This window comes from Grampus griseus, assembly GCF_964374135.1.
Source record: "Grampus griseus genome assembly, chromosome: 17".
In the NCBI taxonomy this organism is placed as follows: domain Eukaryota; kingdom Metazoa; phylum Chordata; class Mammalia; order Artiodactyla; family Delphinidae; genus Grampus; species Grampus griseus.
This window is the reverse complement of record NC_139011.1, coordinates 2,908,214-2,934,488: the sequence shown is the minus strand read 5'-3', so window position 1 is coordinate 2,934,488 and position 26,275 is coordinate 2,908,214. Positions and strand designations below refer to the sequence as shown.

The 26,275-nt window shown below is 47.5% G+C and overlaps 1 protein-coding gene across 11 annotated transcripts in view; it reads right to left on the bottom strand.

Moving 5' to 3' along the window:
- Positions 1–1,089: 1,089 nt before the first annotated feature.
- The window catches only part of PTK2 (protein tyrosine kinase 2), a 253,294-nt gene continuing 228,108 nt past the window's right edge, over positions 1,090–26,275 (bottom strand). For all 11 annotated transcript variants that reach the window (XM_082674402.1, XM_082674406.1, XM_082674405.1 and 8 more), the window contains 6 exons: positions 18,294–18,356; positions 12,633–12,672; positions 12,193–12,299; positions 6,885–7,040; positions 5,114–5,194; positions 1,090–2,334 (listed from right to left, as the gene is read on the bottom strand). In XM_082674402.1, the coding sequence (XP_082530528.1) occupies positions 2,122–2,334; positions 5,114–5,194; positions 6,885–7,040; positions 12,193–12,299; positions 12,633–12,672; positions 18,294–18,356 (660 nt within the window). In that variant the 3' untranslated portion in view covers positions 1,090–2,121. The remainder of the gene's footprint in view (positions 2,335–5,113; positions 5,195–6,884; positions 7,041–12,192; positions 12,300–12,632; positions 12,673–18,293; positions 18,357–26,275) is intronic.

The window sequence follows — 26,275 nt, the reverse complement described above, 5'->3', positions numbered from 1 at the left end:
TGAGTGTGCTCCTTCGTGAAAAATTCAGAAAGCTCAATGTTCATGTGCCCTTTTCTCTATTTAAATTACTCTTTAATTAAAATACTGTTAAAATATATGGAGCTGGAGAAAGACAGAGGGTGAGGTTGTGAGCAGGCTCGTATTCACCTTCTTTACTGCTTCTCCTGGCCAACGTGGACAGGGTCGAACGCCTCAGTGGGTAGCTGTCGTCTGCAGAACGATGTGGCAGAGCCACGGATGGCCCTTCTGACGGCCCCGGGGCCACCAAGCCGGCCAGCCAACACCATCTGCTATCTGTCTCCACCCGTTCTCACAACCAAAATGCCCTTCCCTCTGACTTACAGGACGTTTCCAGACTTACCTGCAGTTCTTGGTACTGGAGGGAAAGTCAGAGCAGGAGGCAGAGGACATGCGCTGCGGCCGTGGCCCACAGCCCCGCGGTCGAGCCCCTGGGAGCGTGTGAAGCGCTTCATCATTCACACCGCTCGCTTTATTTAACCTCACGATCACCATCCTAAGGACGACGAAGCGGAGACTGGAGAGCCCGAGAGAAACCCAGAAGGGCGACGTCCCCGAGCTTCTCTTCAGACGAAGAGGACGCCAGGCAGCCCAGAGGGGAGTGACTCTGCTGCACCCGGGGACGTGCGTCTTCCTGCAGGACATGCTCGAGTCCCTCCACTGGGGGCTGCGCCCCGGCTCTTCTCCCTCCAGGTTCCCAGTGCTGCAGACCCCCATCCTGCACACCAGAGGCTTAGCGAGATGAGGGGGGGTCTGGGGTCTGTCCTGCTGACAGTTCCCTTAAGAGAACAGGTTCCCCGAGGCTGGACAGGTGGCGGTGACACCAAGCCTGTGGAGGGAAGTCCTTCAGGGACAACATCACCCTAGCTCGGTTTCTGCATTTAACCGTGAAGATGCAACAAAAAGGTTAACTTATGAGGAGTGTTCTCGACTTGTCGACAAGACAAAGAATAAAAGAAACTAATCATTATCGAGAGCTTTCCTGTATGTTACTTTATCTGACAAGTCACCTGAGAAATTTCAATTGATCTGAAGGAACAGAACCAACAGAAAGGATATTACACCAAGCACTTTACTGGTAACACCTTTTTAATAGGTCAAAGTAACTGTACAGTTCATTATATTCTTCCTGAGAATAATTTATTTCCCCCAACAAACTAAAGAGAGGGCATATTTTTCAAAATTATTTAACAGAATGGATGGTAAAACTGGACACCAAAAGGAAACCAAATCTCTGTTTCGCCCAATTCCTTCCTGGGAAGACAGACGCAATGAAGGGTTAGTTAACTCCAGTGGCTGTGAAATAGTCAACATGGCTTTAATCTTTCTTTATAAATTATATAAAAATGGAAAACAGGGATGGTTCCAGAACTTCTTCTCAATGCGGTTCGGAGGTGCTCCGGTACAAAGCATTTCTGCTTCCAAGAGAAATAACAGCGCTACAAAAAACCGGCACATTATTCTGGTGGAAAAAGACAAAAGTTTTTAGTGTGTTCTACAGCTAGTTTCCAACCAAATGCTTCACATACTCACATGAAAGTAAAAGGCAGGAAAGACAAGAGGGTTGTAGTTTTTTCTGAAATTACTCAAGTCTTCAAAATATAGCTTTTATGTTCTTTCTTTGTAAAGTGGTATTAGCATACTGCAACTGAACAGTGTTCTAACGACAAAAATTCCAGCCTGGGTAGTAAGTCTGCGGTTGGCAAAGGGATTCTCAGCCCCTTGGGTTTCCTGGAATCCTCCACTTCCTCCTGTCTTCTTCCAAGGACCAGTCCGGCCAGTTCAGGAACCAGTGCATCACTGCCCTGGCCGCTTCCACGAAAGCATATCCTGTTGTGAACAAAATCTGTTCTTCACGATTCTTTAAAAGCTTCTCATGTACAATTTTTATTCTCAGAAAAATGCCACATTTTGGATCTCGGACTTTTCTGAACACCATGATTAAAGAACCAAAACCAAAACAACCCACATCAAAATGCGGTTAAACTTATATGAGATTTTCAACCAGCCTCGGCCAGAGTGTTGGCGCTGTGAGTGCTGGCGCCCATGGCCGGCCAGAGCCTCGCTGCTGGTGGCGGCGGAGGGGGGAGCAGGCCCCGGCGCTCAGTGTGGCCTCGTCTGCCCCAGGGCCTTCAGTCTGGCCTGGTCGATGACATCGAGCAGGTTCTTGGCGTCCACGGCCAGGGCGTGTGCGGCCGTCAGCATCTGCTTCTTGTACTCCTGCTGCAGGCTGGTCATGACATACTGCTGGGCCAGCTTCATCTTGTTGATGAGCTCCCCCAAGTCGGAGTTCAGCAGCTTCTGGGCCATCTCAATCTGCAAGGACAAGAGGGTCAGGAGCGCCTCCCGCAGCCAACACTCAGGGCATTCTTAGGCGCTTTTCTTAGGTGCCTCCAGGAGAAGAAACTTTCTTCCTTCCCCTTAAACAAGGCAGACCCTGGTCTCCACCTCCAGGCCCACACGCTTTCTACTGCACCTGCTTCAAGACCTTCCTCTGCTATGCAGGAGATGGTTCAAGGGTGTCACCAGACACTTGCTCCACTCTGACGTATACTCTAGACCCTTCCCAACGGATCAGAGGTGGGAAGTGGGGTCAGGGCTGGTGGAAGGAGCCATAGAGCTGGAGAGCTTTGCTTGGGGTGTCTCGCGATCCCTCCAACCTGTGTACTTAACCAGCGGCGATCTAGCCACGTGCTCTTTCTACAATCAGCGAGCACTTACTGTACACAAGGCCCTTGGAGTTGTGGACGCAAGAGTGACCCAATGTGTCTGTGTTCACAGCCCAGTGTGGGAGAAGCACGCACAGAGCTGCCCATCACACACGGGGAAATCACGCCACAGAAATGGACCCGGAGAGGAGCAGTTCACTCCTTCTGAGAGGGGTGGAGAGACTCCACAGAGGAGAACTCGCCTGCATCCAGCCAAGACTGCACAAGCTGGCCGGCCTCCACCGTGAAGGGCCTCGTCAGCCACCCACGTTCACCTTGGTCCTGCTCAACCTAGCAACGGGGAGGCCTAAGGAACTTTAGGAAGGGGAATAACATAATCTAGAGAGGGCTCTGGTGGCAGTGTGCAACGTAAACGGAAGGGCAGGGAGAGCCCAGAGGTGGAGTAAGCAGCTGAGAGGCTGCTGTGATACCTCAGGAAAGAGGGAATGTGGCCGTGAGGATGGCGAAGCAAGGCCCGACCTGAGACTTGTGAGTGACACAGGCTGTCTGCACGTGTGTACGTGTGCGTGCACGCGCGTGTGGTTCGTGCTGGGCACGGTGGTGAGTGCATGCTGGTCCCACTGACCCTGCAAGCAGAATGTGCTACAGGGGCAGACGTCCCGCAGAAAGCTAGTGCCTGGGGCACACGGAGTGGGCTCGCTCACAGCACAGAGGGTGAGGGCCTCAAACATCTGGATCTGTGGGCGTAGGGAGTCCTGCCAAGGAGAAAAGGCATCTGTAAAACGCAAGTCCGGGGAGCACCTTGGGGGCGGCCACCATCGGGACGGCAAAGAAAGGCTGCGGGTGGGGCCGGCAAGGCTCTGTAACTCCAGGGGTCTCGTCAAGGGGTCAGGGCAGTGGGGGCATGGCCCCCGGTGACCGCTGGGCGGGGTCAGGGACAGCTGGGTCCAGAGGGCGGGAGGGGAGCAGGGGCACAGGAAGGCGCACACGGTGTGCAGAAGAGCCAGGTACACAGAGAGATCGTCTCAGCCGTTACCAGCTAAAGCAGGAAGTTAGAAACGGTCCCGCCAAAATATCCAGCCGTTAGGGTGCCACTTGCTTTGCCTCTGGCGCCTGGAGCGTCTCCATTTGGGGCAAAATCCTTGCTCACTGTGGAAAACCAATTAAATTTCTAATAAAGCAGATAAACTAGCTAACCTCTGAACTGGAGGGAAATATTCAGTTACACGGTGACACCAGTCAGAGGCATTTTCCAGAAGGATTTAAGTGGTGCCACTCACAGGACCAGCCGCAGGAGCTGAGCCCGACCGCCCCGCGTGTCCAGACGCCCTGCTGGACGTGCCGCCCTCGGACTCGGCCTCCGAGGAGGACGCAGCCTCACCGCAGACGTGAAACCTCAGCCTCACCAGGAGGAAACATCAGCCTTTAGAGAACACCCCTCAGCTCCACGTCAGGGAGGCTCTGGAACACAGGGGCCTATACTCTGTCGCAGAAGACAGCGCGGGGCTGAGGAGCTGTCCCAGGAGAGAGGCACACAGACACGCTGAGCGGTGTCAGGGGCCACGTGAGCCCCAGGCTGTCTCCAGCCAGAGGGAGAAGCATTACTGGGGTGACTGGTGAACCCAGACCACCACCTGCTGAGAGATGAGCACACTGGCCAGTGTTAAATTCCAGGATGCGGTGACCGTGCAGGGTAAGAGTATGGCCCGTTATTCGAAAACACAAACGCAAATGCTAAAGGTAAGAGGGCGAGATGCGCACAACCAGCCCCCAGGTGGCTCTGGAGAAGTAAAGCCTGCGCGTGCAGAGAGAGGACGCAAAGGGCTCAGACGGGGAAGGCGGCGCAATCAGGGCGAGGGTGCTTGCAAGTTCTTGGTGCTGTTCTCAGAGCTTTTCCTCAAGTTTGAAATCATTTCACAGTAAAAACTAAGAAAACGAAAACAAACAGATTGCCTGCTGGGGGAAGGACAGATCACGCACCCTGTGAGAGAAAGCAGGAAAGTGGACGCTGGAGCTGGAAGGGCGAGGCGTGGGAAGTGAGCTGGGCTGGGTGCAGACCCCAACGCTAAGCCTATTTACTGGCTACAAGGAATGTTTATATCGCTGCTTTAAGTGGAAAACCAAGGTCACTTGCAAACTCGAAATTTTCCAGAGGCATTCGAGGAAGGAGGGCAGGATGCCACAGCCTCCGTCCTCGCTCTGGAGGGTTCCAGGCAGCAGCAGCCCCAATCCTGCGCTCCCCACCTGTCCTCACGGACGCCCCGTCCTTCAGGTCGGGACCCCACACGCGGTGCGGTGGCTCCACACAGCTCTGAAGATGGACGGCCAGTCGCCGGCGTCCCGACCTGGGGCCCGGCCAGGAGGTCACGCCTGCAGAGCGCGCGCTGTGCTCCCCCCGCCACGCTGCCCTCTGGATGAGGCCCTACCTCTCGGTGGGTGCTGGCGGGCAGGACGGGAATGGTCTCATCCACGGTGGCCAACAGCGTCCTCAGGGCCAAGCCGACTTCCTAACAGACAGGAACACACCCAGTGTTAGGACGCACGTCAAGGAGTTTCATGCCAGCAATGACAGTGTTTCCTTCCAGTTACATGGTTTTTCATTTCCTTTTCACCACTTACGGGAAAATTTCTTTTTCTTTCTTTTTTTTTTTTTTTTTTTAGGAAAATTTCTGTATTTCTTTTCCACAGTGCTGAGCCTGATCTCATTAAGTTATGAGGCAATTTCCCCCAGATTCAGATCTCTCTGATCTACTCATGCTCTACTGTCTGGGGAACAGGGGAATGGAGGCTCATGTATGAAAAGCCGCCCGGACGCCCAGGGAAGGCGGCGCTGGGGCTGCGTGTGCTCCGTGACTCTCTTCCCTCCCCAGTGCTTTCCAAAGCCTCGTGGGCCACCAAAAAGGATGTTACTGCTACCACATGTGGGAACGACAGGTGGCAGTCTGCTACGGAGGCCATTCTGACCCCGGGGTTCGTCCACTATGTACACGGAGCACAACAGCCCTCCCCCTGCCACTCGGAGCTTAAAGGGACCAGCTGTGGTTAAAAACGATATGACGTTAGAGTTAAAATGTCTGTCGCTGTCATTCTTATGAGGCTCAACTACGTAATGACTCAGATGCTAAGTTATACATGCAGTAGGTATAAGACCAGTAAGGACATGCTAGTTATTGACACTGGATCAACAAAAAGAGTGTCGTTTTGCCAAAGTAATACGGTTAAAAAAGCAGCTTCTAGAAAACCACCATAAAAAGTCTTATCATGTACAAAATTCTGGTTGCTTTTCTATATTGTTGAGTTTATTAGTATTTTTTAAAAACCCGTCTGTGGTTCATGCAAGTTCACCCTTAAGAGCTTTGGTTATAAGTGTTATGGGAGTATAGCCTAAAGACGGAACCAGAATGGATTAACTGTGCTGCCCATAAAACATCACAGCTTCCAAGCAGCTGCCCCACACTGATGGTTTGAAAGAAGCTGTCCCAGAGACTGCTCATTGGTACTAAAAATGGGGCTCAATGCTGCAACCCAACGACAAAAAGCCAAACAACCCTATTAAAAAGTGGGCAAGCGACTTGAACAGACATTTCTCCAAAGACGACACACAAATGGCCAACACAAAAAAGCACACGAAGAGATGTTCAACCTCACTACTCATCAGGGAAATGCAAATCAAAAGCCCAGTGAGATACCACTTCACACACATAAGGATGGCTACTATCGAGAAAAAACAGAACCGAAAATAAAAAGTGTTAGTGAGGATGGAGAAAAACTAGATAGAACCCTTGTGCACTGCTGGTGGGAATGTAAATTGCTGCAGCCATTGTGGGAAACAGCATGGTGTGTCCTCAAAAAATTAGGACTAGAACTAGCATACGATCCAGCAATTCCACTTCTGAGTTAATGCCCAAAAGACTGAAAGCAGGGTCTCCAAGTATCATCTGTCTTGGCACTTTCACACTGTAATTGCCTCCCCTAAGTCACAACGGCATCAGACTGTAAGTGCTCCTCCGCACCTTTTCTCACTCAAGATCATATGTATGAGCAGTAGTTATTGACAGACTCTGTTGCTCAGGACATTCCAGGGTCAAGGTCGGGAGTGGCAGTGATCCGCATGCGATGCAGACCTTCTGTAGAGTCAGGCTGGACCCGAAGGGCACAGGGAATGTCTCCTGCTTCACGTGAGGGGGCTGAGCTCACCTTCACCATGGGGACATACTCCTCTGGCGGGGCTGGCTGGATCTTGCTGGACATCTCGATGACCGCTCTCACCAGGCCCGTCACGTTCTCGTACACCCTGTCATTGGACCGGTCCAGGTTGGCAGTGGGAGGGGGGCTGATTTCCTGGGGCTGAAGCTGCCAACACAGAAGCCGGTTATCTTTCTATCCTCCAGCAGATGGCGTCATATCACTGCAACTAGGTTAGAAAGGGTCTTTAAAAGAGATCAAAGCAGATCACATAACTGATCTCGTCTTAGGGGACATAGTTCATCTTGAGGATGACCGCAAAGCAATTCATCCAAGTGACAAATAAATAAGGCACCTTTTTTTCTAACTTTGAGCTCAGTTAAAGGAAATGAGATGGAATCACACATATTATACTAAAAGCCCCGGATTCATTCAGAGAAGTGATTCATCGTCCCCCCAGAATCATTCACCAAAAGAGAAGAATCCAGATACTTTACACCTCTCTGAGGATTTAGAGACAGCTGGCTAAGGGGTCAAGTGTTCTACATTGAGACTATAAGAATTGCCACTTAGTTTGAATTTTGCAGTAAAACCTGTATGGCTCAGCTTAGTTGCCTTCAAACCACCTAATGGAAACGTGTGTTCCTTTTATGGTTATAAAAAGTGGGCAAATGCAAGTCTTCTTTACATGGACACCACCTGCTTCCAGAATGCTGCTGAGGTGGGAGCTGTGCGGGTGCAGCTCTGTTGGTGGGGGGCGGGCACTGCCCCCTCACCTGCAGCTGTGATGGGGGTGAAATGAAGGAACATATGTAAAACGGCCCGTCTCAGGGCCTGGGCACAGAGAGACTTCAACAGATGTTATCCAAGACAACATGTGAGCCCTGAAGGCTGCACAAGGGCCTCTAGGGAACCTTCAGCGTATTTAAAAAGTCGAACTGGCCACCCCAGGCACAAAAAGGACTGCGTATGGCCACTCTGAGAAGACTGAATGCCGGCACCCACTGAGACTGCCAGTGCTCAGTCTCTAACTCTGGGTGCCCATCCCTAAGCCATGAGACACAAGGGACGAGAACGTCCCATCACTGCACAGATGCTCACGTCTCACTCTTGGGCAAATATAAATGCTGCTTTTGGTGACAAACCAAGCAAAAGCGCCCTCCCCAGGCTTCCCGATTCCTGGTCCAGAGTCACACGCGGAGCGGGGTGTGATAGAGAGCTGGACAGACACACAGATACCATGTGCTTACCCTCCACGGCTATTGTCGAACGGAAGGTGAGGACAAGTTAAAGGAATTTATCAGAGAAAGGGAAAAAAGAAAAACAATATTAATAAAGGCAGCAGACAAAACCCCCGTAAAAACACACGAGCAGAACAAGAGGAGTGAGCTTCCGCCTGTCGGCTCCGTCAGCGGCCATCAAAGTGCAGCCGCTGGGCCGTCTGTTCAGGGCACCCGCATACTCAGTAGGGGTCTGCCATGCACCATGCTCGTTTTCACAAATAAATGAGGAAAACAACATGCAAAGCCCGAGAATGACAATCTGGCAGCCGTGCAAGAATCCAAAGAATTAAGGGTCTTTAAAAAGAAAGAAAGCGTATCTATGCTTGTATTCACAGAAAGCTGCCCACTGGACATCTGAGTGATTCTGGAGAAACTGCACACCCTCACTCCCTGGGCCTGGCCCCAACATCCAGCATCCCTGGAAATGGCCTTCAACCTAGCCAGCCTGCTGTAATGCAGATGCCTGGCTTGAGGCTGTGTTTAAAGATATCAGGAGCTTATTCTAAAAACAAAAACAAAATGAAAACATAAAACCCTTCACTTGAACCAGTTCTTATGGTTGGGTTCCCTTACTTTAAACTTAGAAACTTTAATGTTTTTTTTTCCTCTACAGTTTAAACCAAGCCTATTCTACTGTAACATAACAGGCAAAGTTAACTGAGAGAAATATGGATTTCTTGACCTTTCCTTAGAATTGTCTGAAAAAAGTATACCCTTTGGTATAGAAGTTTAGCAGAGCCCTAAGTTCTGAGGTCCAACCCTCCACACTGTGTATTTTCTGTGCACTAGAAAAAGGGAGGTTATTCATAGCAGCATCACTTCCAAGAGAAGCCGTGTCAGCATTTTATCTTCTGCACTGAGATGCTGAATGGGGCAGGAGGGCCAGTTCAAAGGGGATCAACGTAAAAGGCCGCATTTCCTCAGGAGGCGTGCCAGCTGGGGCTCCATCAGGAAGAACTACAGTTCTTGACTCCAGGAGGTGAGGGTGTTTGTTCTAACCTGTTCAAAGCCTCTGCTCTTTTGTGTTCACCCTTCACCCAACTGTCACAGAAACGCTGGCACAAAGCTTCCCGGGGCCATTCACAGGGACCCTCCCAAAGCACCAGCCTGGTGTGCAGAGACAGCTGTCACTGGTTTCCTACTTTCTGGAGCTTGACCACTTGGAGGCCCCTTGGCAGGCAGTTAGACACACCACTGCCCGCAGAGATACAGCCAATCCCAACCACTTGGGGTGGGGGGGTTCCTCAAAAACTCCGATAATTCAGAGCCGAAACATAAAGCCACCAGAGAAACCGAGACTGATCTCTGGCTATGAGCTGGACGAATTACTTCAGTTACACCCAGGTAAAGGTAAGCATTTCTGTATTAAAAGAGTACTGTTCTTTCAGGCTGGATTTGATAACCTCTACCAAACAGACATGTCACGAAGAAGCAGAGACATATACTTCACACTTACTAATTATTCAAAAATGTTTACTGATTGTATTTTTTTTTTTTTTTTTTTTGGCCGTGTTGGGTCTTCATTGCTGTGCGCAGGCTTTTCTCTAGTTGCAGCGAGTGGGGGCTACTTTTCGTTGCAGTGCGCGGGTTCTCACTGTGGTGGCTTCTCTTGTTGCGGAGCACAGGCTCTAGGCATACGGGCTTCAGTAGTTGCAGCATGCAGGCTCAGCAGTTGTGGCTCACGGGCTCTAGAGTGCAGCTCAGTAGTTGTAGCGCACGGGCTTAGCTGCTCTGCGGCATGTGGGATCTTCCCGGACCAGGGATCGAACCCGTGTCCCCTGCATTGGCAGGTGGATTCTTAACCACTGTGCCACCTGGGAAGTCCCCTGAGTGTATTTTTAAAAAATATTTATTTATTTATTTGGCTGCGTGGGGTCTTAATTGCGGTGCACAGGCTCTTTGTTGCAGCGCACGGGCTTCTCTCTAGTTGTGGTGCACAGGCTCACCAGTTGCGGTGCGCGGGCTCTAGAGCATGGGCTTAGTTGCCCTGCAGCATGTGGGATCTTAGTTCCCCTACCAGGGATCGAACCCGCGTCCCTGCATTGGAAGGCAGATTCTTAACCACTGGACTGCCAGGGAAGTCCCCTCCTGAGTGTACTTTAAGTAAGCACACTTAAAAGATTCCTTTCCATAAAGATTTCTACTTGCTCAATACCCTACAATAAGGGTATTTCCCAGTTATATTTATTCAAATGTAAACAATGAATACAGGTCAGAATTCTAAGCCGGTATCTGATCCGCTTTTAAAGTTGGCTTTTCACTGCAATACAAGCCCTTTTCAAAGGTTCTTCTTTTGCTTATGAAAAATGAAAAAAAGTTCATTAACCCAATTTCTCTTTCTTTTTAAAATTTATGTCAAGAAACAACACTGGGAAAGGGTGTGTCCTCCGTTGCTCCTCTGTGGTGCTAGTGGAGCTGCAAGGAGGCTTCTTGGGCCTGGAGGCCCAGAAGCTGGGGGAGCCAAGCCCCAGGCAGCCCCCAGGACCAGCACCCTGGTTTCCAGGAGCTGACTGCCTGACCCTTGGTGCAGGGGCCCCTCTGGCACCGTGGTTCCTGTGTTAGGCTCCGCAGGGAGCAGGCTGGACCCAGACGGTGCCAGCTGCTTCACTACTGGTCACCGCCCTCCAGCTGTAGGCTGGCTCGCAACTGGAGATGACATTTTCTCTGCCTGGGGACAACCTCTCTGATTCGCTAAGGTGGCAATACATCTGCTTCTATCCAGGAATCAGCCGCTTGGCTTTGGGGGTAAACCTGGAGCAGCAGCACATATGTGTGTGCGGAAAGCCAAGTCTGCCACTAAATGCTGGTTCAGCTATGGGGAGGCCGTAACCTCAAACACGCCCTTTAACCTCTGGGAACTGTAGCGGCCTCATGTGACAGGTGGGAACAATAATAAGCCCACCAATTCCGCGAGGCTGATGTGAGGATTTGAAAGACATGGGGCAGGTTCTGCCACAGCAGGTGGCACTCAATGAATGGTGGTTATTAGTGAAGCAAAGTTTATCTTAACTGATCCCATAGCTATTGAATTCTAAGATGTACCTTTTTCTATGCACCACGAAGAAGGGAAAAAAATGCCAGTTAAATCAACACACCCTCTTGATTTTAGAGATATTAAAATGTGAAGACAGGGACTTCCCTGGTCGCGCAGTGGTTAAGAATCTGCCTGCCAATGCAGGGGACACGGGTTCCATCCCTGGTCTGGGAAGATCCCACATGCCACGGAGCAACTAAGCCTGTGAGCCACAACTACTAAGCCTGCACTCTAGAGCCCGTGAGCCGCAACTACTGAGCCTGCGTGCCACAATTACTGAAGCCCACGCGCCTAGAGCCCATGCTCCGCAACAAGAGAAGCCACCGCAATGAGAAGCCTGCACACAGCAATGAAGAGTAGCCCCTGCTCGCCGAAACTAGAGAAAGCCCGCGCGCAGCATCGAAGACCCAATGCAGCCAAAGATAAATAAATAAATAAATAAATAAAATAAAATGTGAAGACAAAGTGTATCAGAATTGAGAAGTAGGACATATTTTGAGAGATAACTGACCTAATGGAAAGTAGAGGGTATCCCTCTCCTTAAAAGGGCACACAGAAGAGGAGGCTGTGGTCCCCAGCACATGCTGCTTTACACACGCTGGCCCCAGATGGCAAAGGATGGAAGTCGCCCACTAGGCCACACTGACACACTCAGAGACAGTGAGCCTACAGAAGGCCTTGCTTTCCCCAGGCGTCCTGGTTTGATTCATTTGTAAAACCAGAAGCCACCCCAGCACTTTTATCTCAAAGAAACATTCTGTCTGATAAGAGGAAAATGTCTTCAGAAAGTTAAGATCTGACTGAGGCCCTAGAATCTATCACATGAGAGAAAAACAGAAAAGAGAATTTTCCAGTAAAGTCTGTCCTGACTCAGAGGAGTCTGGAGCCGACCAAGGAGCCCCCCAATCCCACCGAGCCCCAACCCCACTGCACATCGCAGGGTCATCGCCCAGAGTGAAAGGCTTCGTGGGGTCCTGGGCTGCGCACAGGCCTGGGCGCTCACCTTGACACCCTCGTTGTAATTGTCCCCGGGGCTGCCGAGGCTGGCGAGGCTGCTCAGGTGCCCAGGGGCTCCGGGACGCGGTGGTTTCTTTGGTGGAGCTGCAGGATCTGGTAAAGGAATGAGTCCCATTACTTAACGTACATTAATGAAGAGAATGGAGACAACCCCCAAACAAACCAACACGGATTCATGTTATTACAACAGAAGCTAATCTCAGAGAGGGCTCCCTACAGAGGTGTTTCTGCTGCATTAGAGCAGTAAAGTCTGTTTTCCAACATTCTAGTCGTGGGGAATTTGGTAAACATCATACTTGCTACGGTCTGTAGGGGGAAGAGTGTTAACACAACATGAAGTTTTTCAAAACTAAGACACTATACATCAAAACCCCCTCCCTCCAAATTATACAAATTTTGTGACACTCGATTCATTTCTTCATTTACCTGGTTTGCCCACAGGCTGATATATGTGCTGGTTTCCAGTCTGTGGGAAAAGAAAAAGCCAGGTCAATGCAGCAGGGCGCACAACAGGATAACGGCCTCCCCTTCCCACCCTCTCCACCCACCCCCTTGACCCCTGGGCTAAACGCTGGGGTCAAAGACCAACAAGACGGGGGAGGGGCCAGCCTTCAAGGCCTCAGGTGGGGACAGGGGATTAGATTAGGCTAATAAGCAAATAATGCCAATGGGGTATGGGATAAGGGCTGCCATAGGAGGAATCACGATTGGAACACGGTCAGGGGTGGTCACACCAATTTCAAATTTTCTTTAAAGAAATTATGCCCATGGAGGTCTCCAGTTCAACTTCATGGGTGTGAAATCTGTCCTGTGTCCGGAAACTCTCCCCCACCCCCTCCTTCTCTGATTACAAGAAGGAGTGCCATCAGGGACAATGACAACGAGAAGAGGCTTCCGAGCACTGGGATGTCTACGTTGTCACTGTCACCTGAAGAACCTGGTGTGACACCTCCATCCGTTCTGGACCAGCCACAGGCCAAGCCAGGAAGCCAAACCAGCCCAGGCACAGGGAAAAAGGCAGGTTCACATAGGACCAGCCCTAGTCTAGGGTGCCACGCCTGCAGCTATGATTAGAGCCACTTATCCTAGGCTGACTGAATGAAAAGAAGTATCTTCAAACTATATCCTACTTTTGAAAAGAGGGACTTTCCTTGCTTATTTTAAAACAATAAACTGGCTAAAACACATATACTTCAAGGTGCTTTACTTTTACTGAGTAGACATCCACTTCTTTAAAATAAAGGACCATGAGACGGCACACAGTCACAACTGCTCCTTGCCCAGGATCACGGCTGCTTCCACCAGGCCACTGAACGCTCCCGATTTTAAAGACTAGAAAAACCCTCTGAGCGGGAAGGTGTGAGGAACAGGCTTCCTTGACACAGTGGGAAGTGGGCCAAAACCTTGCAAAGAGACAGGCTGTGGCTGTGCTGTGTTGTGCTCACTGACCAGCAGTAAAAAGACTTAAAGAATTTCCTGATACTCAGGGAACAAGAAAGTGCGATAATTAGAAAATCCTATTCTCAGAACTTTCTGGATCAGTTCAACAGATGTTATGTATGTCCCTGTGCGCAGAGGCTGATGGGCTGGGCAGTGGGACGGGCCGGGCTCTGGTTCTGCTGCGTGTGCAGTGCTGGCCTTGGAGGAGTGAGTCACTCACCGGTTTGAGGCTTTGGTTTTCCCATTTGAACGCGGAGGCTAGTGACACTTACCCCCTATGGGGGAGTTGTCACAAAATGAACATGCTGCCAACTTGAATATTATTTTGAAAATCTAAATAGTTTTTATTTTTACTTTTTATGCACACAGACAGGATCAGTTTCCATGAGGCAGTGACTAGTGTCTATTAACTAGCCCAGACCTACTGACAGTCTACACTGCTTTCCAGCCAAACGCTTCTCCCTGAAACTGGGGCCCATTTTCAAAAGTGTTAAGTTGGAGCACTTGGAGAAGTGGGCCAAACCATACAGTTATCTTAGCAGAGCACAGAAGCAGAAGAGCCAGCAACCGTCAGTGTGTGTTATGAGCCCCACAGCTTAACCCAGGCCCTGGAGGGGAGAGGCCTGCAGAGCAGGCTGGCGCCTGGTCACGCTCTGAGCGCCCTGTCCGGCGTCCGGCATGGGGACCAGTGACCTTGGGCAAGTTTCCTACGAGCCTCAGTTGACTCATTTGTGGCGTGTGGATGGCACGGCGCCTGACCTGACAGGAGTGCTGAGGACTTATGAGGTGACAGGAGGGAAGCACCCAGCGCAGCACCTGCTCCATCAGGACTAAGCGCTCCTACTGTCACCCAGGCTTGGTGTGTGGCAAGTACTATGAGATCACAAGCGGCCCCGTCATGCGTCGTCTGTTTCACAAAGTGTTTCTCAATAATCCTTCTGTCTCATCATTCATTCATTCATTCATTCACTCCACATACGTTCTGGGTACCTTCTACATGCCACATCTTGTAACAGGATTTTCCTTTTCTAAAAAATGCTCCTATTAGTGATGTTATAAATAGCTGGTTCCTTGAATAGGGTTTACTTTCATGCTTATTCTCACTCTTTCCTCTTAACAATTTGGGACCAACTGCTCAATACGTTATCATTTTATTAACTGAAGAAGTCTTGGGCTTCCCTGGTGGCGCAGTGGTTGAGAGTCCGCCAGCCGATGCAGGGCACACTGGTTCGCACCCCGGTCTGGGAAGATCCCACATGCCGCGGAGTGGCTGGGCCCGCGAGCCATGGCAGCTGAGCCTGCGCGTCCGGAGCCTGTGCTCCGCAACGGGAGAGGCCACAACAGTGAGAGGCCCGTGTATCGCAAAAAAAACCCCCAAAAATAGCAGTCTTGATGCACACTGTAAGTTACAGGTGTACAGTACAGTGATTCACAATTTTTAAAGGTTATGCTCCATTTGTAGTTATTATAAAATATTGGCTATATTCACTGTGTTCTACAATACGTCCTTGCGGCTGATTTTTTTTGGCTGCACCGTGCGACTTGCGGGATCTTAGTTTCCTGATGAGGGATTGAACCCGGGCCCTAGCAGTGAAAGCACCAAGTTCTAACCACTGCATTGCCAGGGAATTCCCACTGTAGCTGATTTTATACAAAATAGTTTATACCTCTTACTCTCCTACCCTTGTATTGCCCCTCTCCACTGTTAACCACTAGTTTGTCCTCTATATCTGAGTCTTTTCGTTATATGCAGTACTTTGTTAAGTGATACTATACAATAGTTGTTTTCTGACTTATTCACTTAGCATAATACCCTCCAAGTCCATCCATGTTGCTGCAAATGACAAAACTTCATTTTTTATGGCTAAGTAGTATTCCATTGTATATATACACCACAGCTTCTTTATCCATTCATCTGTTGATGAACTTGGGTTGCTTCCATACCTTGGCAATTATAAATAATGCTGCTATGAACACTGGAGTGCATGTATCTTTTCAAATTAATGTTTCTGGTTTTTTTCGGATATATGCCCAGGAGTGGGATTGCTAACTCATATGGTGGTTCTATTTTTAGTTTTTTGAGACCTCCATACTGTTTTCCACAGTGGCTTCACCAATTTACATTCCCATCAGTGTACAAGGGTTCCCCTTTCTCCACATCCTCACCAACATTTGTTATTTGTGTTCTTTTCGATAATGGCCATTCTGACCAGTCTGAGGTGATATCTTACTGGGCTTTTGATTTGCATTTCTCTGATGATTAGCCATGTTGAGCATCTTTTCATGTGTCTGTTGGCCATCTGTATTTCCTCTTTGGAAAAATGTCTATTCAGGTCTTCTGCCCATTTCTTAATTGGGTTGCTTTGTTTTTTTCTGACATTGAGTTGTATGAGCTGTTTATATATTTTGTATATTAACCCCATATCGGTCATATCACCTGCAAATATTTTCTCCCATTCAGTAGGTTGTCTTTCATTTTGTCAATGGTTTCCTTTGCTGTGCAAAAGCTTTTAAGTTTAATTTGGTCCCATTTCTTTATATTTGCTTTTATTTCCTTTGCTTTAGGAGACAGATCAAAAAAATATTGCTATGATTTATGTCAAAGAGTGTTCTGCCTATGTTTTCCTCTAAGAGTTTTATGGTTTCTGGTGTTATATTTAGGTCTCTTAAAAATCTTTAAAAACTTTAGAAATTTTTTTGTTTCCTTTTGTTTCCGATCTTAAAGTCTTTAATCCATTTTCAGTTTATTTTTGCATATGGTGTTGGAGAATGTTCTAATTTCATTCTTTACGTGTAGCTATCCAGTTGTCCCAGCACCACTTACTGAAGAGACTGTCTTTTCTCCATTGTATATTCTTGCCTCCTCTGTCATACCTTAATTGATCATAAGTGCGTGGGTTTATTTCCAGGCTCTCTATTCTGTTCCATTGATCTATATGTCTGTTTTTGTGCCAGTACCTTACTGTTTTGATTACTATAGCTTTGTAGTATAGTCTGAGGTCAGGGAGAGTGATTCTTTCAGCTCTGTTCTTCTTTCTCAAGATTGTTGTGGCTATTTGGGTTCTTTTGTGTTTTCATACATATTTTAAAATTATTTGTTCTAGTTTTATAAAACACGGTATTAGTATTTTGATAGGGAGTGCACTGAATCTGTAGATTGCCTTGGGTAGTATGGTCATTTTAACAACGTTACTGCTTCCGATCCAAGAACACAGTATATCTTTCCATCCATTTGTGTCCTCTTCAATTTCTTTCATCAGTGTCTTCTACTTTTCCAAGAACAGGGCTTCTACTTCTTTAGGTAGGTTTAATCCTAGGTATTTTATTCTTTTTGATGTGATGGTAAATGGGATTGTTTCCTTAACAGGAAACAATGAACAATAGTTCATTCTTAATCTACAGATATGTAACAGATTTCTGTATATTAATTTTGTATCTTGTAACTTTACTGAATTCACTGATGAGCTCTAGTAGTTTTCTGGTGGCATTTTTAGAATTTTCTATGTAAGTATCATGTCATCTGCAAACGGTGACAGTTTTACTTCTTCCTTTCCAATTTGGATTCCTTTTCTTTCTTTTTCTTGTCTGACTGCTGTGGCTAGGACTTCCAATACTATGTTGAATAAAAGTGATGGGAGTCAGCATCCTTGTCTTGTTCCTGATCTTAGAGGGAATGCTTTCAGCTACATGTCATCTTTCCAATATAAAGAGTGAGCACTGCATGTGGAGATGTTAACCGGGGAACAGTGTGATTTTGCACTTGTGGACTAAGGAATGCCTAATATTCTGTCTGTAGAGCCCATTGTGCCAGCATATCTTATGGGATATGCCAAACCTTCACATGCTGGCAACTGAACACGTCTTCTAGGGGCCAGATATTAGGGGGAGCTGGATTTTAGAGCACAGACTAGGGAAAACTATGCATCTCGGAGCTGGATGACTACACAGTCTAATGTGTGTATGTATGTGTATCCACGTGTGTCTAGAAATGAAATGGTTTATTTCTACTCATAAACCTTATTAGGGTGGATGGAGAGTTATCTCCCTAAGTCCGTTACCCAGCAAGTGCACGTTTCCCCTTTTTACTGGGGATTTCTTTAAGTTTTAAAGAAATCTGCATTTATTTTAACCAGATATCTGCTAATGGAAATCATAACAATTTAAAATACTCTCCCCTGAAGACCAGGGAATATTTCTAGTGGGCTTAAAATATGTTTGGAATAATGATAATAAGCTAGGTCTTTAAAGAGAATTTCAGTCATTTCCCCCTACAACACTCAGCAGAAAAAAATCTTGCTTGAACAAGTTTTCTGTGACTGACTGTGGAAACTTTCATAAAACACGAAACAAGAGTATAAAAATTTAGCAGATGACAACTTGCTGTAGCAACAATTTGTGTACGTATTTCTTTAGGACACAGAGAGTTCAGCTTACTATTGAAAAGAGTGTATTAGTAATGGGGTAGAAATTTTTCTACCTAAACACGCATGTTGGGCTGCGTACTGTAAGTTTTAATAATCTTGGCTAAAACGTTGATTTTAGTTATAGAATGAATTATTGTGTTCCATATGACAAATGCTAGCAAGCTTGGATATCCCAGGACACAAAGTGGTCCAGATCCTGATGAGAACGTGGGCAGCTGCTTACCGGGCCCTGAGGACCTCCATCCTCCCTGTCGATGCTGCCTCGAGAGAGCCGCACGTCAGGTTTCTAGAGAAACGAAAGCAAACCGAACAGTTTCATTCTTGGTTTGAAAATCACTGACATATTTCTGTACTAAGTTTCTTCCTTTTGTAACACAATTGTCCTCTGAACAAGAAGAGTTAAAAGTTCCCCAGTTTCACAAAATTCTCAAAGCCCAGTGGTGACAAGCCCAGGTCAGCTGCCCCAGCAAAGCCCCTTTCTCCGCACATGTGTATAGCTAACAGGACTGGCACCTGTGCCCTGACCCCATATGACACATGAAGGTGTGCACTCCACCTCTCCTCCTAGCAGCAAAGCGAGTTTTCTTCACCTAGAAAATCCCCACCCCAGGAGGAGGCACCAATGCCCGCTTCCTGGCACGTTAAGGCTTATATGTACTTGGCTGTCTTGCCAAAGCAGCAAATGGTCCAGTGACAAGTTTTCCCCCGGCACTGCATCCAGAATACAGAAACCAAACAGAAATCTTGACTTCATATAAGTAAGAGTAAATGAATTTCACTAACATAAGATTAACAAAGTAGGCCACATGCTGTCAAGGTGTGGAGCTTGGTAGGTTTTCTCCTCGTGAAAGCAATGCTGTGAGGCGGCCCCAGCCTGCCCCACGATGGCATGGATTTCACGGAGTCCCCAGGAAGCCACACCGATTCCTGCCCCCTGCCCCCGCCAGGCACGCTGGCTGACTGCTCATCTCTTAGACTCTGCCAGTCTGCTGTATCTTACAGACCCTCTATTTGGCAGAGATCAGGCAGTCACAACTTCCTTGTTAGGCAAAGAACGTCTTGACATCTGATTCGTCGTACTTTCTACACCTGAGGAGGGCCCAATGCTGAGGACACCAACCGCAAGCACCTGTCGGGGGTGTTGATGGAGAAACGAGCTTCGTCTCTTTCTTTTAAACGTGTGTTTTCAAAAGTGAAACCATGTCATATAATTCCATAACCTTCATATAATATTATACAGTGGAAATTGGTAAAAACATTAGAATACTGTATAATATTCCAGAGCATGAATGTTGTCACACACAGAGAAAGGTGGAAACAGCCTGGGCTCTGGCAGTAGCCATCGGGGTTCAGGTCAGCCTCCGCCCTTGCCAGCTGTGTGACCCAGGCCTCAACTTCTTCATCTCTAAGATGGGGCAATAACAGCACCTGCCATGCACTACCCCAATCCTTGTCAGGATTAAACGAGTTAATATTGGCAAAGTACTGAGTCACTGCCATGTACGTGTCAAGTAGAATAAACAGTTATCCTGCTGTTTGTTGAACATTTGGGCCATTTTCAAAATTTCAACTGTATAAGTAGGCTGTGGGTAAACATCTTTGTACACAAATCTTTGACTAAATTCCTGATTAGTTCCTGGGGACAGATTTCTAAGAACTGAATTACTGAGTCACAGGGTTTAAACATCTGAGAAATTGAGCGTATCAGCCGCCATGCTGGTCCTGCCTTGGTCCGTGATGGACTTGCCCCAGCGCTGCTGGACTTCACTTAGAACTTGCAGTCAATCAATAAACAAAATGCCCCTCCCCCTTCCTTAAGTAGTAGAACGTCTCTGTTTCGTCTCACAGATGCTAAGCTGCCTTGGACAAGGTTCACCTCTCCTAACCCATTTCCTCACCCACACAGTTATTATAAGGATTAAGTAAGTGCTTGGCACAGAAATGTGCACATATGAGATGGTTAGTAAATATGTGCTGAAGGAATGCATTAATAAAAATGCAAAGGAGAAAAGATTTTACAGAGGAGGAACGTGAAGCTTAGAAAGGCAGAACCGGTTGCTACAGGCGACACGAGCTGGATTCAATCAGGCAACAAATATTTAGTATCTTCTATGTGCGGAAAATATTTTATTTACGTTTTTACTTAAACAAAAGCTGTTCATATATTGTTTGCTTATAGAGTAAGGTGCTGGGTTTCATGTATTTACATGAATTATCTATTTTTACTTTCATATAAAATACATGAAATGGCTTATTTTTCTTTATGCACAACAACTCCCCAATGATATACTTTTCCAAAGACAGAGTTTCAATCTTTTTTTTTTTTTTTTTTTTTTGTGGTACACGGGCCTCTCACTGTTGTGGCCTCTCCCGTCGCGGAGCACAGGCTCCGGACGCGCAGGCTCAGCGGCCATGGCTCACGGGCCCAGCCGCTCTGCGGCATGTGGGATCTTCCCGGACCGGGGCACGAACCCGTGTCCCCTGCATCAGCAGGCGGCCTCTCAACCACGGCGCCACCAGGGAAGCCCCAGCGTTTCTATCTTAAAGGAGGCCTATCTATGTAAAGTCCACTTGTGTTCCGTGAATAGAAATATTTAAGCGTTTTCCTCATATAGTCGACAGAGCCTGTCTGCATAAAAGTGTCATGCTGGGAACTAAAGAGCGATCTAGCCAAAGACAGCCTGTCAAAAAGAAGAGATTCTATTATTGTTTCTGCTACTGGGTGAAGCTAAATTCTCCTGTTTTCCCCTTACAGAATATTCTAGATCTCTAGCCCTCTGGGGCCCACAACCAGCTGCCCCAGTACCCAGCCCCTCTTATCAGCAGGCTGGCAGCCACTGGACAAGGCAGGGCCAGGCAGCCAACAGGGCTGGGCCAGCCTCACCTACCAGCTGCCCACGGTAGCTGGCCCAGCCACAGCAGAAGGACCCACACAACCCACACATGGGACAAAAGCATACAGCTCTGGTGACCAAAGGGGAGGGTGCTGCTGCGTTCCACAGGATGTGTCTTACATAAGGCCACTTCTCCAAGATTGAAAAAAGGTAACTGACCCTTCCTAATACACAGAGATAAACACAGACAATTAGGCAAAATGAGGAGACAGAGGAATTCCAAATAAAAGAATAAGACAAAACCCCAGAAGAAGAACTAAGCAAAGTGGAGATATGCAATCTACTGAAGAAAGAGTGCAAGGAAATGTCATAAAGACGGTCCACAAACTTGCGAGAAAAATGGGTGAACACAGGGGGAGCTTAACAGAGAGTCAGGAGACACAAAGAAGCACCCAACAGAGCTGAAGAATACAATAACTGAAAAATACACTAGAAGGAATCAACAGCAGACTGGATACAGAGGAATGGGGAATGGATCAGTGAACTGGAAGGCAGAGCGGTGGAAATCATCCAAGACAAACAGAAAAAAGAAAAAAAAAAGAGGATAGTTTGAGACCTCTGGGACAACATCAAGCATACTAACATTCAAATTATAGGGGTCCCAAAAGGAGAAAAGAGAAAGGGGTGGAGACCTTATTTGAAAAATACCATAGCTGAAAACTTCCCTAACATGGGAAGGGAAAGAGACATCCAAGTCGAAGTACAGAGAATCCCAAACAAGATGAACCCAAAGAGGTCCACACTAGATACATAATTCAAATGGCAAAAACTAAAGATAAAGAGAGAATCTTAAAACCAGTAAGAGAGAAGCAACTTGTTATGTACAAGAGAACTGCCATAAGACTATCAGTTGACTTTTCAACAGAAACTTTGCAGAGGCCAGGAGTGGAACCATACATTCAAAATAATGAAAGGAAAACACCTACAACCAAGAATACTCTACCCAGCAAGGCTATCATTCAGCTTTGAAGGAGAGATAAAGAGTTTAACAGACAAGCAAAAGTTACGTAAAAGAGTTCAGCACCACAAAACTGGCTTTACAAGAAATGTTAAAGGGACTTCTCTAATCAAAAAAGAAAAGACCATAACTAGAAATATACAAATTATGAAAGGAATTCCCTGGTGGCACAGTGGTTAAGAATCCGCCTGCCAATGCAGAGGACACGGGTTTGAGCCCTGGTCCAGGAAGATCCCCACGGAGCAACTAAGCCCACGTGGCACAACTACTGAGCCTGCGCTCTAGAGCCCATGAGCCACAACTACTGAGCGCACGTGTCACAACTACTGAAGCCTGAGTGCCTGGAGCCCATGCTCCGCAACAAGAGAAGCTACCACAGTGAGCCTGCGCACTGCAAGGAAGAATAGCTCCCGCTTGCCTCAACTAGAGAAAGCCCGCGCAACAACGAAGACCCAATGCAGCCAAAAAAATAAATAAATAAAAGTAATAAAGTTTCCTTTTAAAAAAAAAGTATTAAAACGAACAAACAGGGGCTTCCCTGGTGGCGCTGTGGTTGAGAGTCCGCCTGCCGACGCAGGGGACACAGGTTCGTGCCCCGGTCCAGGAAGATCCCACGTGCCGCGCAGCGGCTAGGCCCGTGAGCTATGGCCACTGAGCCTGTGCGTCCAGAGCCTGTGCTCTGCAACAGGAGAGGCCACAACAGTGACAGGCCCGCGTACTGCAAAAAAATAAATAAATTAAAAAAAAAAATAGAACTATCATATAATCCAGTAATTCTAGTTCCAGGTATTTTTCTGAAGAAAACCAAAAAACTGCTTTGAAAAGATATATGCACCCCTACGTTCACTGCAGCATTATTTACCATAGCCAAGATATGGAAGCAACCTAACTTCCCACTTATAGAGGAATGGATAAAGAAGATGTGGTACATATACACACAATGGAATATTAGTCGGCCGTAAAAAAGAATGAAATCTTGCCATTTGCAACAACACAGAGGGTATCATGCAAAGTGAAGTCAGTCAATCGGAGAAAGACAAATACTGTATGATTTCACTTATATGTAGAATCTAAAAAAACAAAAAACAAATAACCTCCCCAAAACCAAATGAACAAACAGAACAGAAACGGACTCACAGATACAGAGAACAGGTGGTTGCCAGAGGGGAGGGGTGGGGGGGATGAGTGAAATAGGTGAGGGAGATTAAGAGGGACAAACTTCCAGTTATAAAATAAATGGGTCAATGAGACGTAATGTACAGTGTGGGAAATGGATTGGCTAACACTGTAATAACTTCGTATGGTGACAGATGTAACCAGACCTACACTGATGATCATGCTGTAATATATAAAAATACTGAATCCCTGTGTTGTACACCTGAAACTAATACAATATTCTAAGTCAATTACACTTCAAAACAAAATGTTCTGGATCTGAAGATAGTAATACTAAAGACAGAAAGGAGGCAAAGGCAATTTCTATCTAAAATCTTACAGAAATGGATAATAGACATAAAGAATGTCTGGGCCTATTTGATTCTTTTCCCCATCAGGTATGCATTTTCTTTCTTTTTTTCAAATTCAGGTATAACTTGTATACAACACAGCCCACAGTTCTTAAGTGTAAAGGTCAGTACCCCTGCCTAACACACCACCCCAATCAAGACACACAGCAGATAACCCGCAGGCTCAGTTCGCCAAAGGGACCCCTCCTCTGACTTCCAGCCCAGACGACTGTTTCTGAACTTCATACAAATGGGTCCCGTAAGAAGCACTCTTGTGTGTCTGACATCTTTTGTAAACACGGTGTCTAAGATTCAGCCCTGTGGTTGTGTGTAGCAGTTTGTTCGTTCTTACTGTTGTGCAACATGCCCTTGTTGCATCCGTTCTGCTGTTAACGGGCAGGTGGGTTATCTCCAGTTCTTTTCCGTGTGGGCATGCGTATTCCCTTCTCTTAGGCAACAGATGGGGGCTGAAGGCGCCGCTTTCGGTTTTGGGGACACAGTAACCAACCGTTCAGGCTTGATCTCTAGTCCCATGTTGCTATCACTCTAGAAAACTTCAAACCTAAGGCTTTCAACTCAAAGTCCTTTCCCCTTGCACTACACATTGTCTTCAAATCTGGACTGTGGAATACACATGCGAGGGATGTGGCCTGGCTGAGAGCAGAGTCCCCGTCTTGGACTCTCTGACCCCATCTTGATGTTCACCTTTCATTCCTGCTGACTGGCTCTGCTGCGAGAGGGAAAACAGCTCAAACATTCATTTCCTTTCTCAGGACACAAAGCAGGCTTTATATACTCAAAACTTTCTCATTTTAAAATTAAAATCCTATCTTCAGCACAGCCCTGCATTAGAAAATGTCTGTGTGCATGGCAATAAAAATAAACAAGTAACACAGTTACTCTCTCTTTAAGCAGCACCCAATAGGAAAGAAAGTCCTCTCAATGGACTGAGGTTCTAGTCAAGGCTGCCAGCTCTCTCTCTGGCCAGTTTGCAAGAGAGCTTTTACAGCTGTGGATTCACAGGCACAGAGGCAACTCAGAAACCACTCGGGCTGCACTGAGATCACAGAAGTGGGTGGGGACACCACAAAGACCCTGCGCTGTAGGTCACAGCTGTGTGCCCCAGGGCAAGAGCCTGCCTTATGTGTGCTGATGGAGGGATGCTCCACTCGACTCTCCAAAGTGCTCGATAAAAAGTAGCCTCATACAATGATGTAAGTCCTAAAACAGGAGGCTTCAATAAACAGCTATCGATTCTGATCTGTCAGAAAAAATCTGGGAATCGCTACTGACAAAGCAACTTTAATTTTTCCAGTAAGAACATGACTCTTCCACCCGGGTACAAGCTGACCTCATGGAAGGGAGCGGCAGGGCTGCTCCCAGCACAGTCCGAGGACCAGGGCGGGTCAGGAATGACTTGCTGTTACCAGGTCGTGATGAGACAGAAACAGAGGATGAGCATCTTTAGAAATTTCTAGAGCAATCTGAAATAGTAATTTTTAGGTCTGTTGGAGCTCATAATAAAAGTCTGTACACCTTTTTAAAAATTTCCTTTTTCTAGTAACTGCTTCTTATTTTATTTCACTAGAATATCAGGTCTACAGTGGTTTAGGAAAAAAAAATAGAAACGGGTCCTCCTTCACTGACAGCTTGAGAAGCCTGCACTGGGAAGCACCTGGGCCTAAAGGGCTCCACGTCCTGCATGCAGCTTCTGCCTCCTTGGGGAAACGTGGCGGTCAGACACAGCCAGGGCTCCTAAGGGAGCCCTAACAACAGCAAAAATGAATTAAGGGGGAAAAAACCCCCCAAAACAAACAACAAATTAAGGTTCACTGATAACAAATAAATCCAGTGAAAGGGTGTCCAGCTCCTGCGTGATACCAGCGACGCTCCTTTGCAGACTCCCTTCGACACTGGCTAAAATCTCTCACCCCATCTATGACACTCAGCTCGGGTTGGGAGCCGCCTGCAGGTACTCTGGGCGATGTGTACGATCTAGGATTCTAGATTCACTGAACGAGAGATTAAAAGCCCTTGGAAAAATTAATGGTGTATTCCTTATCCCTTCCACTGTCTATGCGTTATACATTTAATCCTCCACTCAACCCTACAGAAAAGCATTCTTGCATTCTACAGAGGAAATTATAATTATCTTACAGATTAACAAATCGCAGCATAGAGAGGTTAAACAACTCACGTAGGGCCGCGGTAACTAGGATTTTGAAGCCTCCCCTAGCTGACCCCAGAGCCTAGGCTCCTGCACTCGGTGGGCCCTCAACCTGGCATGTTCTTCAGCTGCTCAGCCTGCCCTGATGGCCCTGCATCCTGGGCCTCCCCTGCGCTCCGTCCGCTCTGTCACAACCAGGGCTGACCTACAGGGGCTGCGTCTCAAGGACAGGAAGGATGGAGGGCCCCAGGTGGTCATCCTGTGGCGGCCACTGGGAGGTTTTAAGTCAGAGAAGGCCAGGATCAGACCCGAGGTGTAGAAATGTCACCGCGGCTGCGGCACGAAACACAGCTTGGAGGGGACAGGATCTCAGAGATGCCATGTACGACGCCCCAGCCTTGACATTTACTTGCCCTCACCTCCTCACCTTCCCTCCCCTGGCAGCGGCGCTGTGGCTCGCTCACCCAGTTGCTCACGCCGAGGCCGGGCCCGTCCTGACGGCTCACTTGCTCTCAGCCCCCCACCTATACCGGCTGCCTGACCAACGGCCAACGCAGATGGGGCAGGGATTATTCGACTGAGGACATCAACACTGTTCTGATCTTGAAACCATTAACAATGACAATAATAACTCACTCTTGCTTATGAAGATCGATAGGAAATTCTAATAAAACATCACAA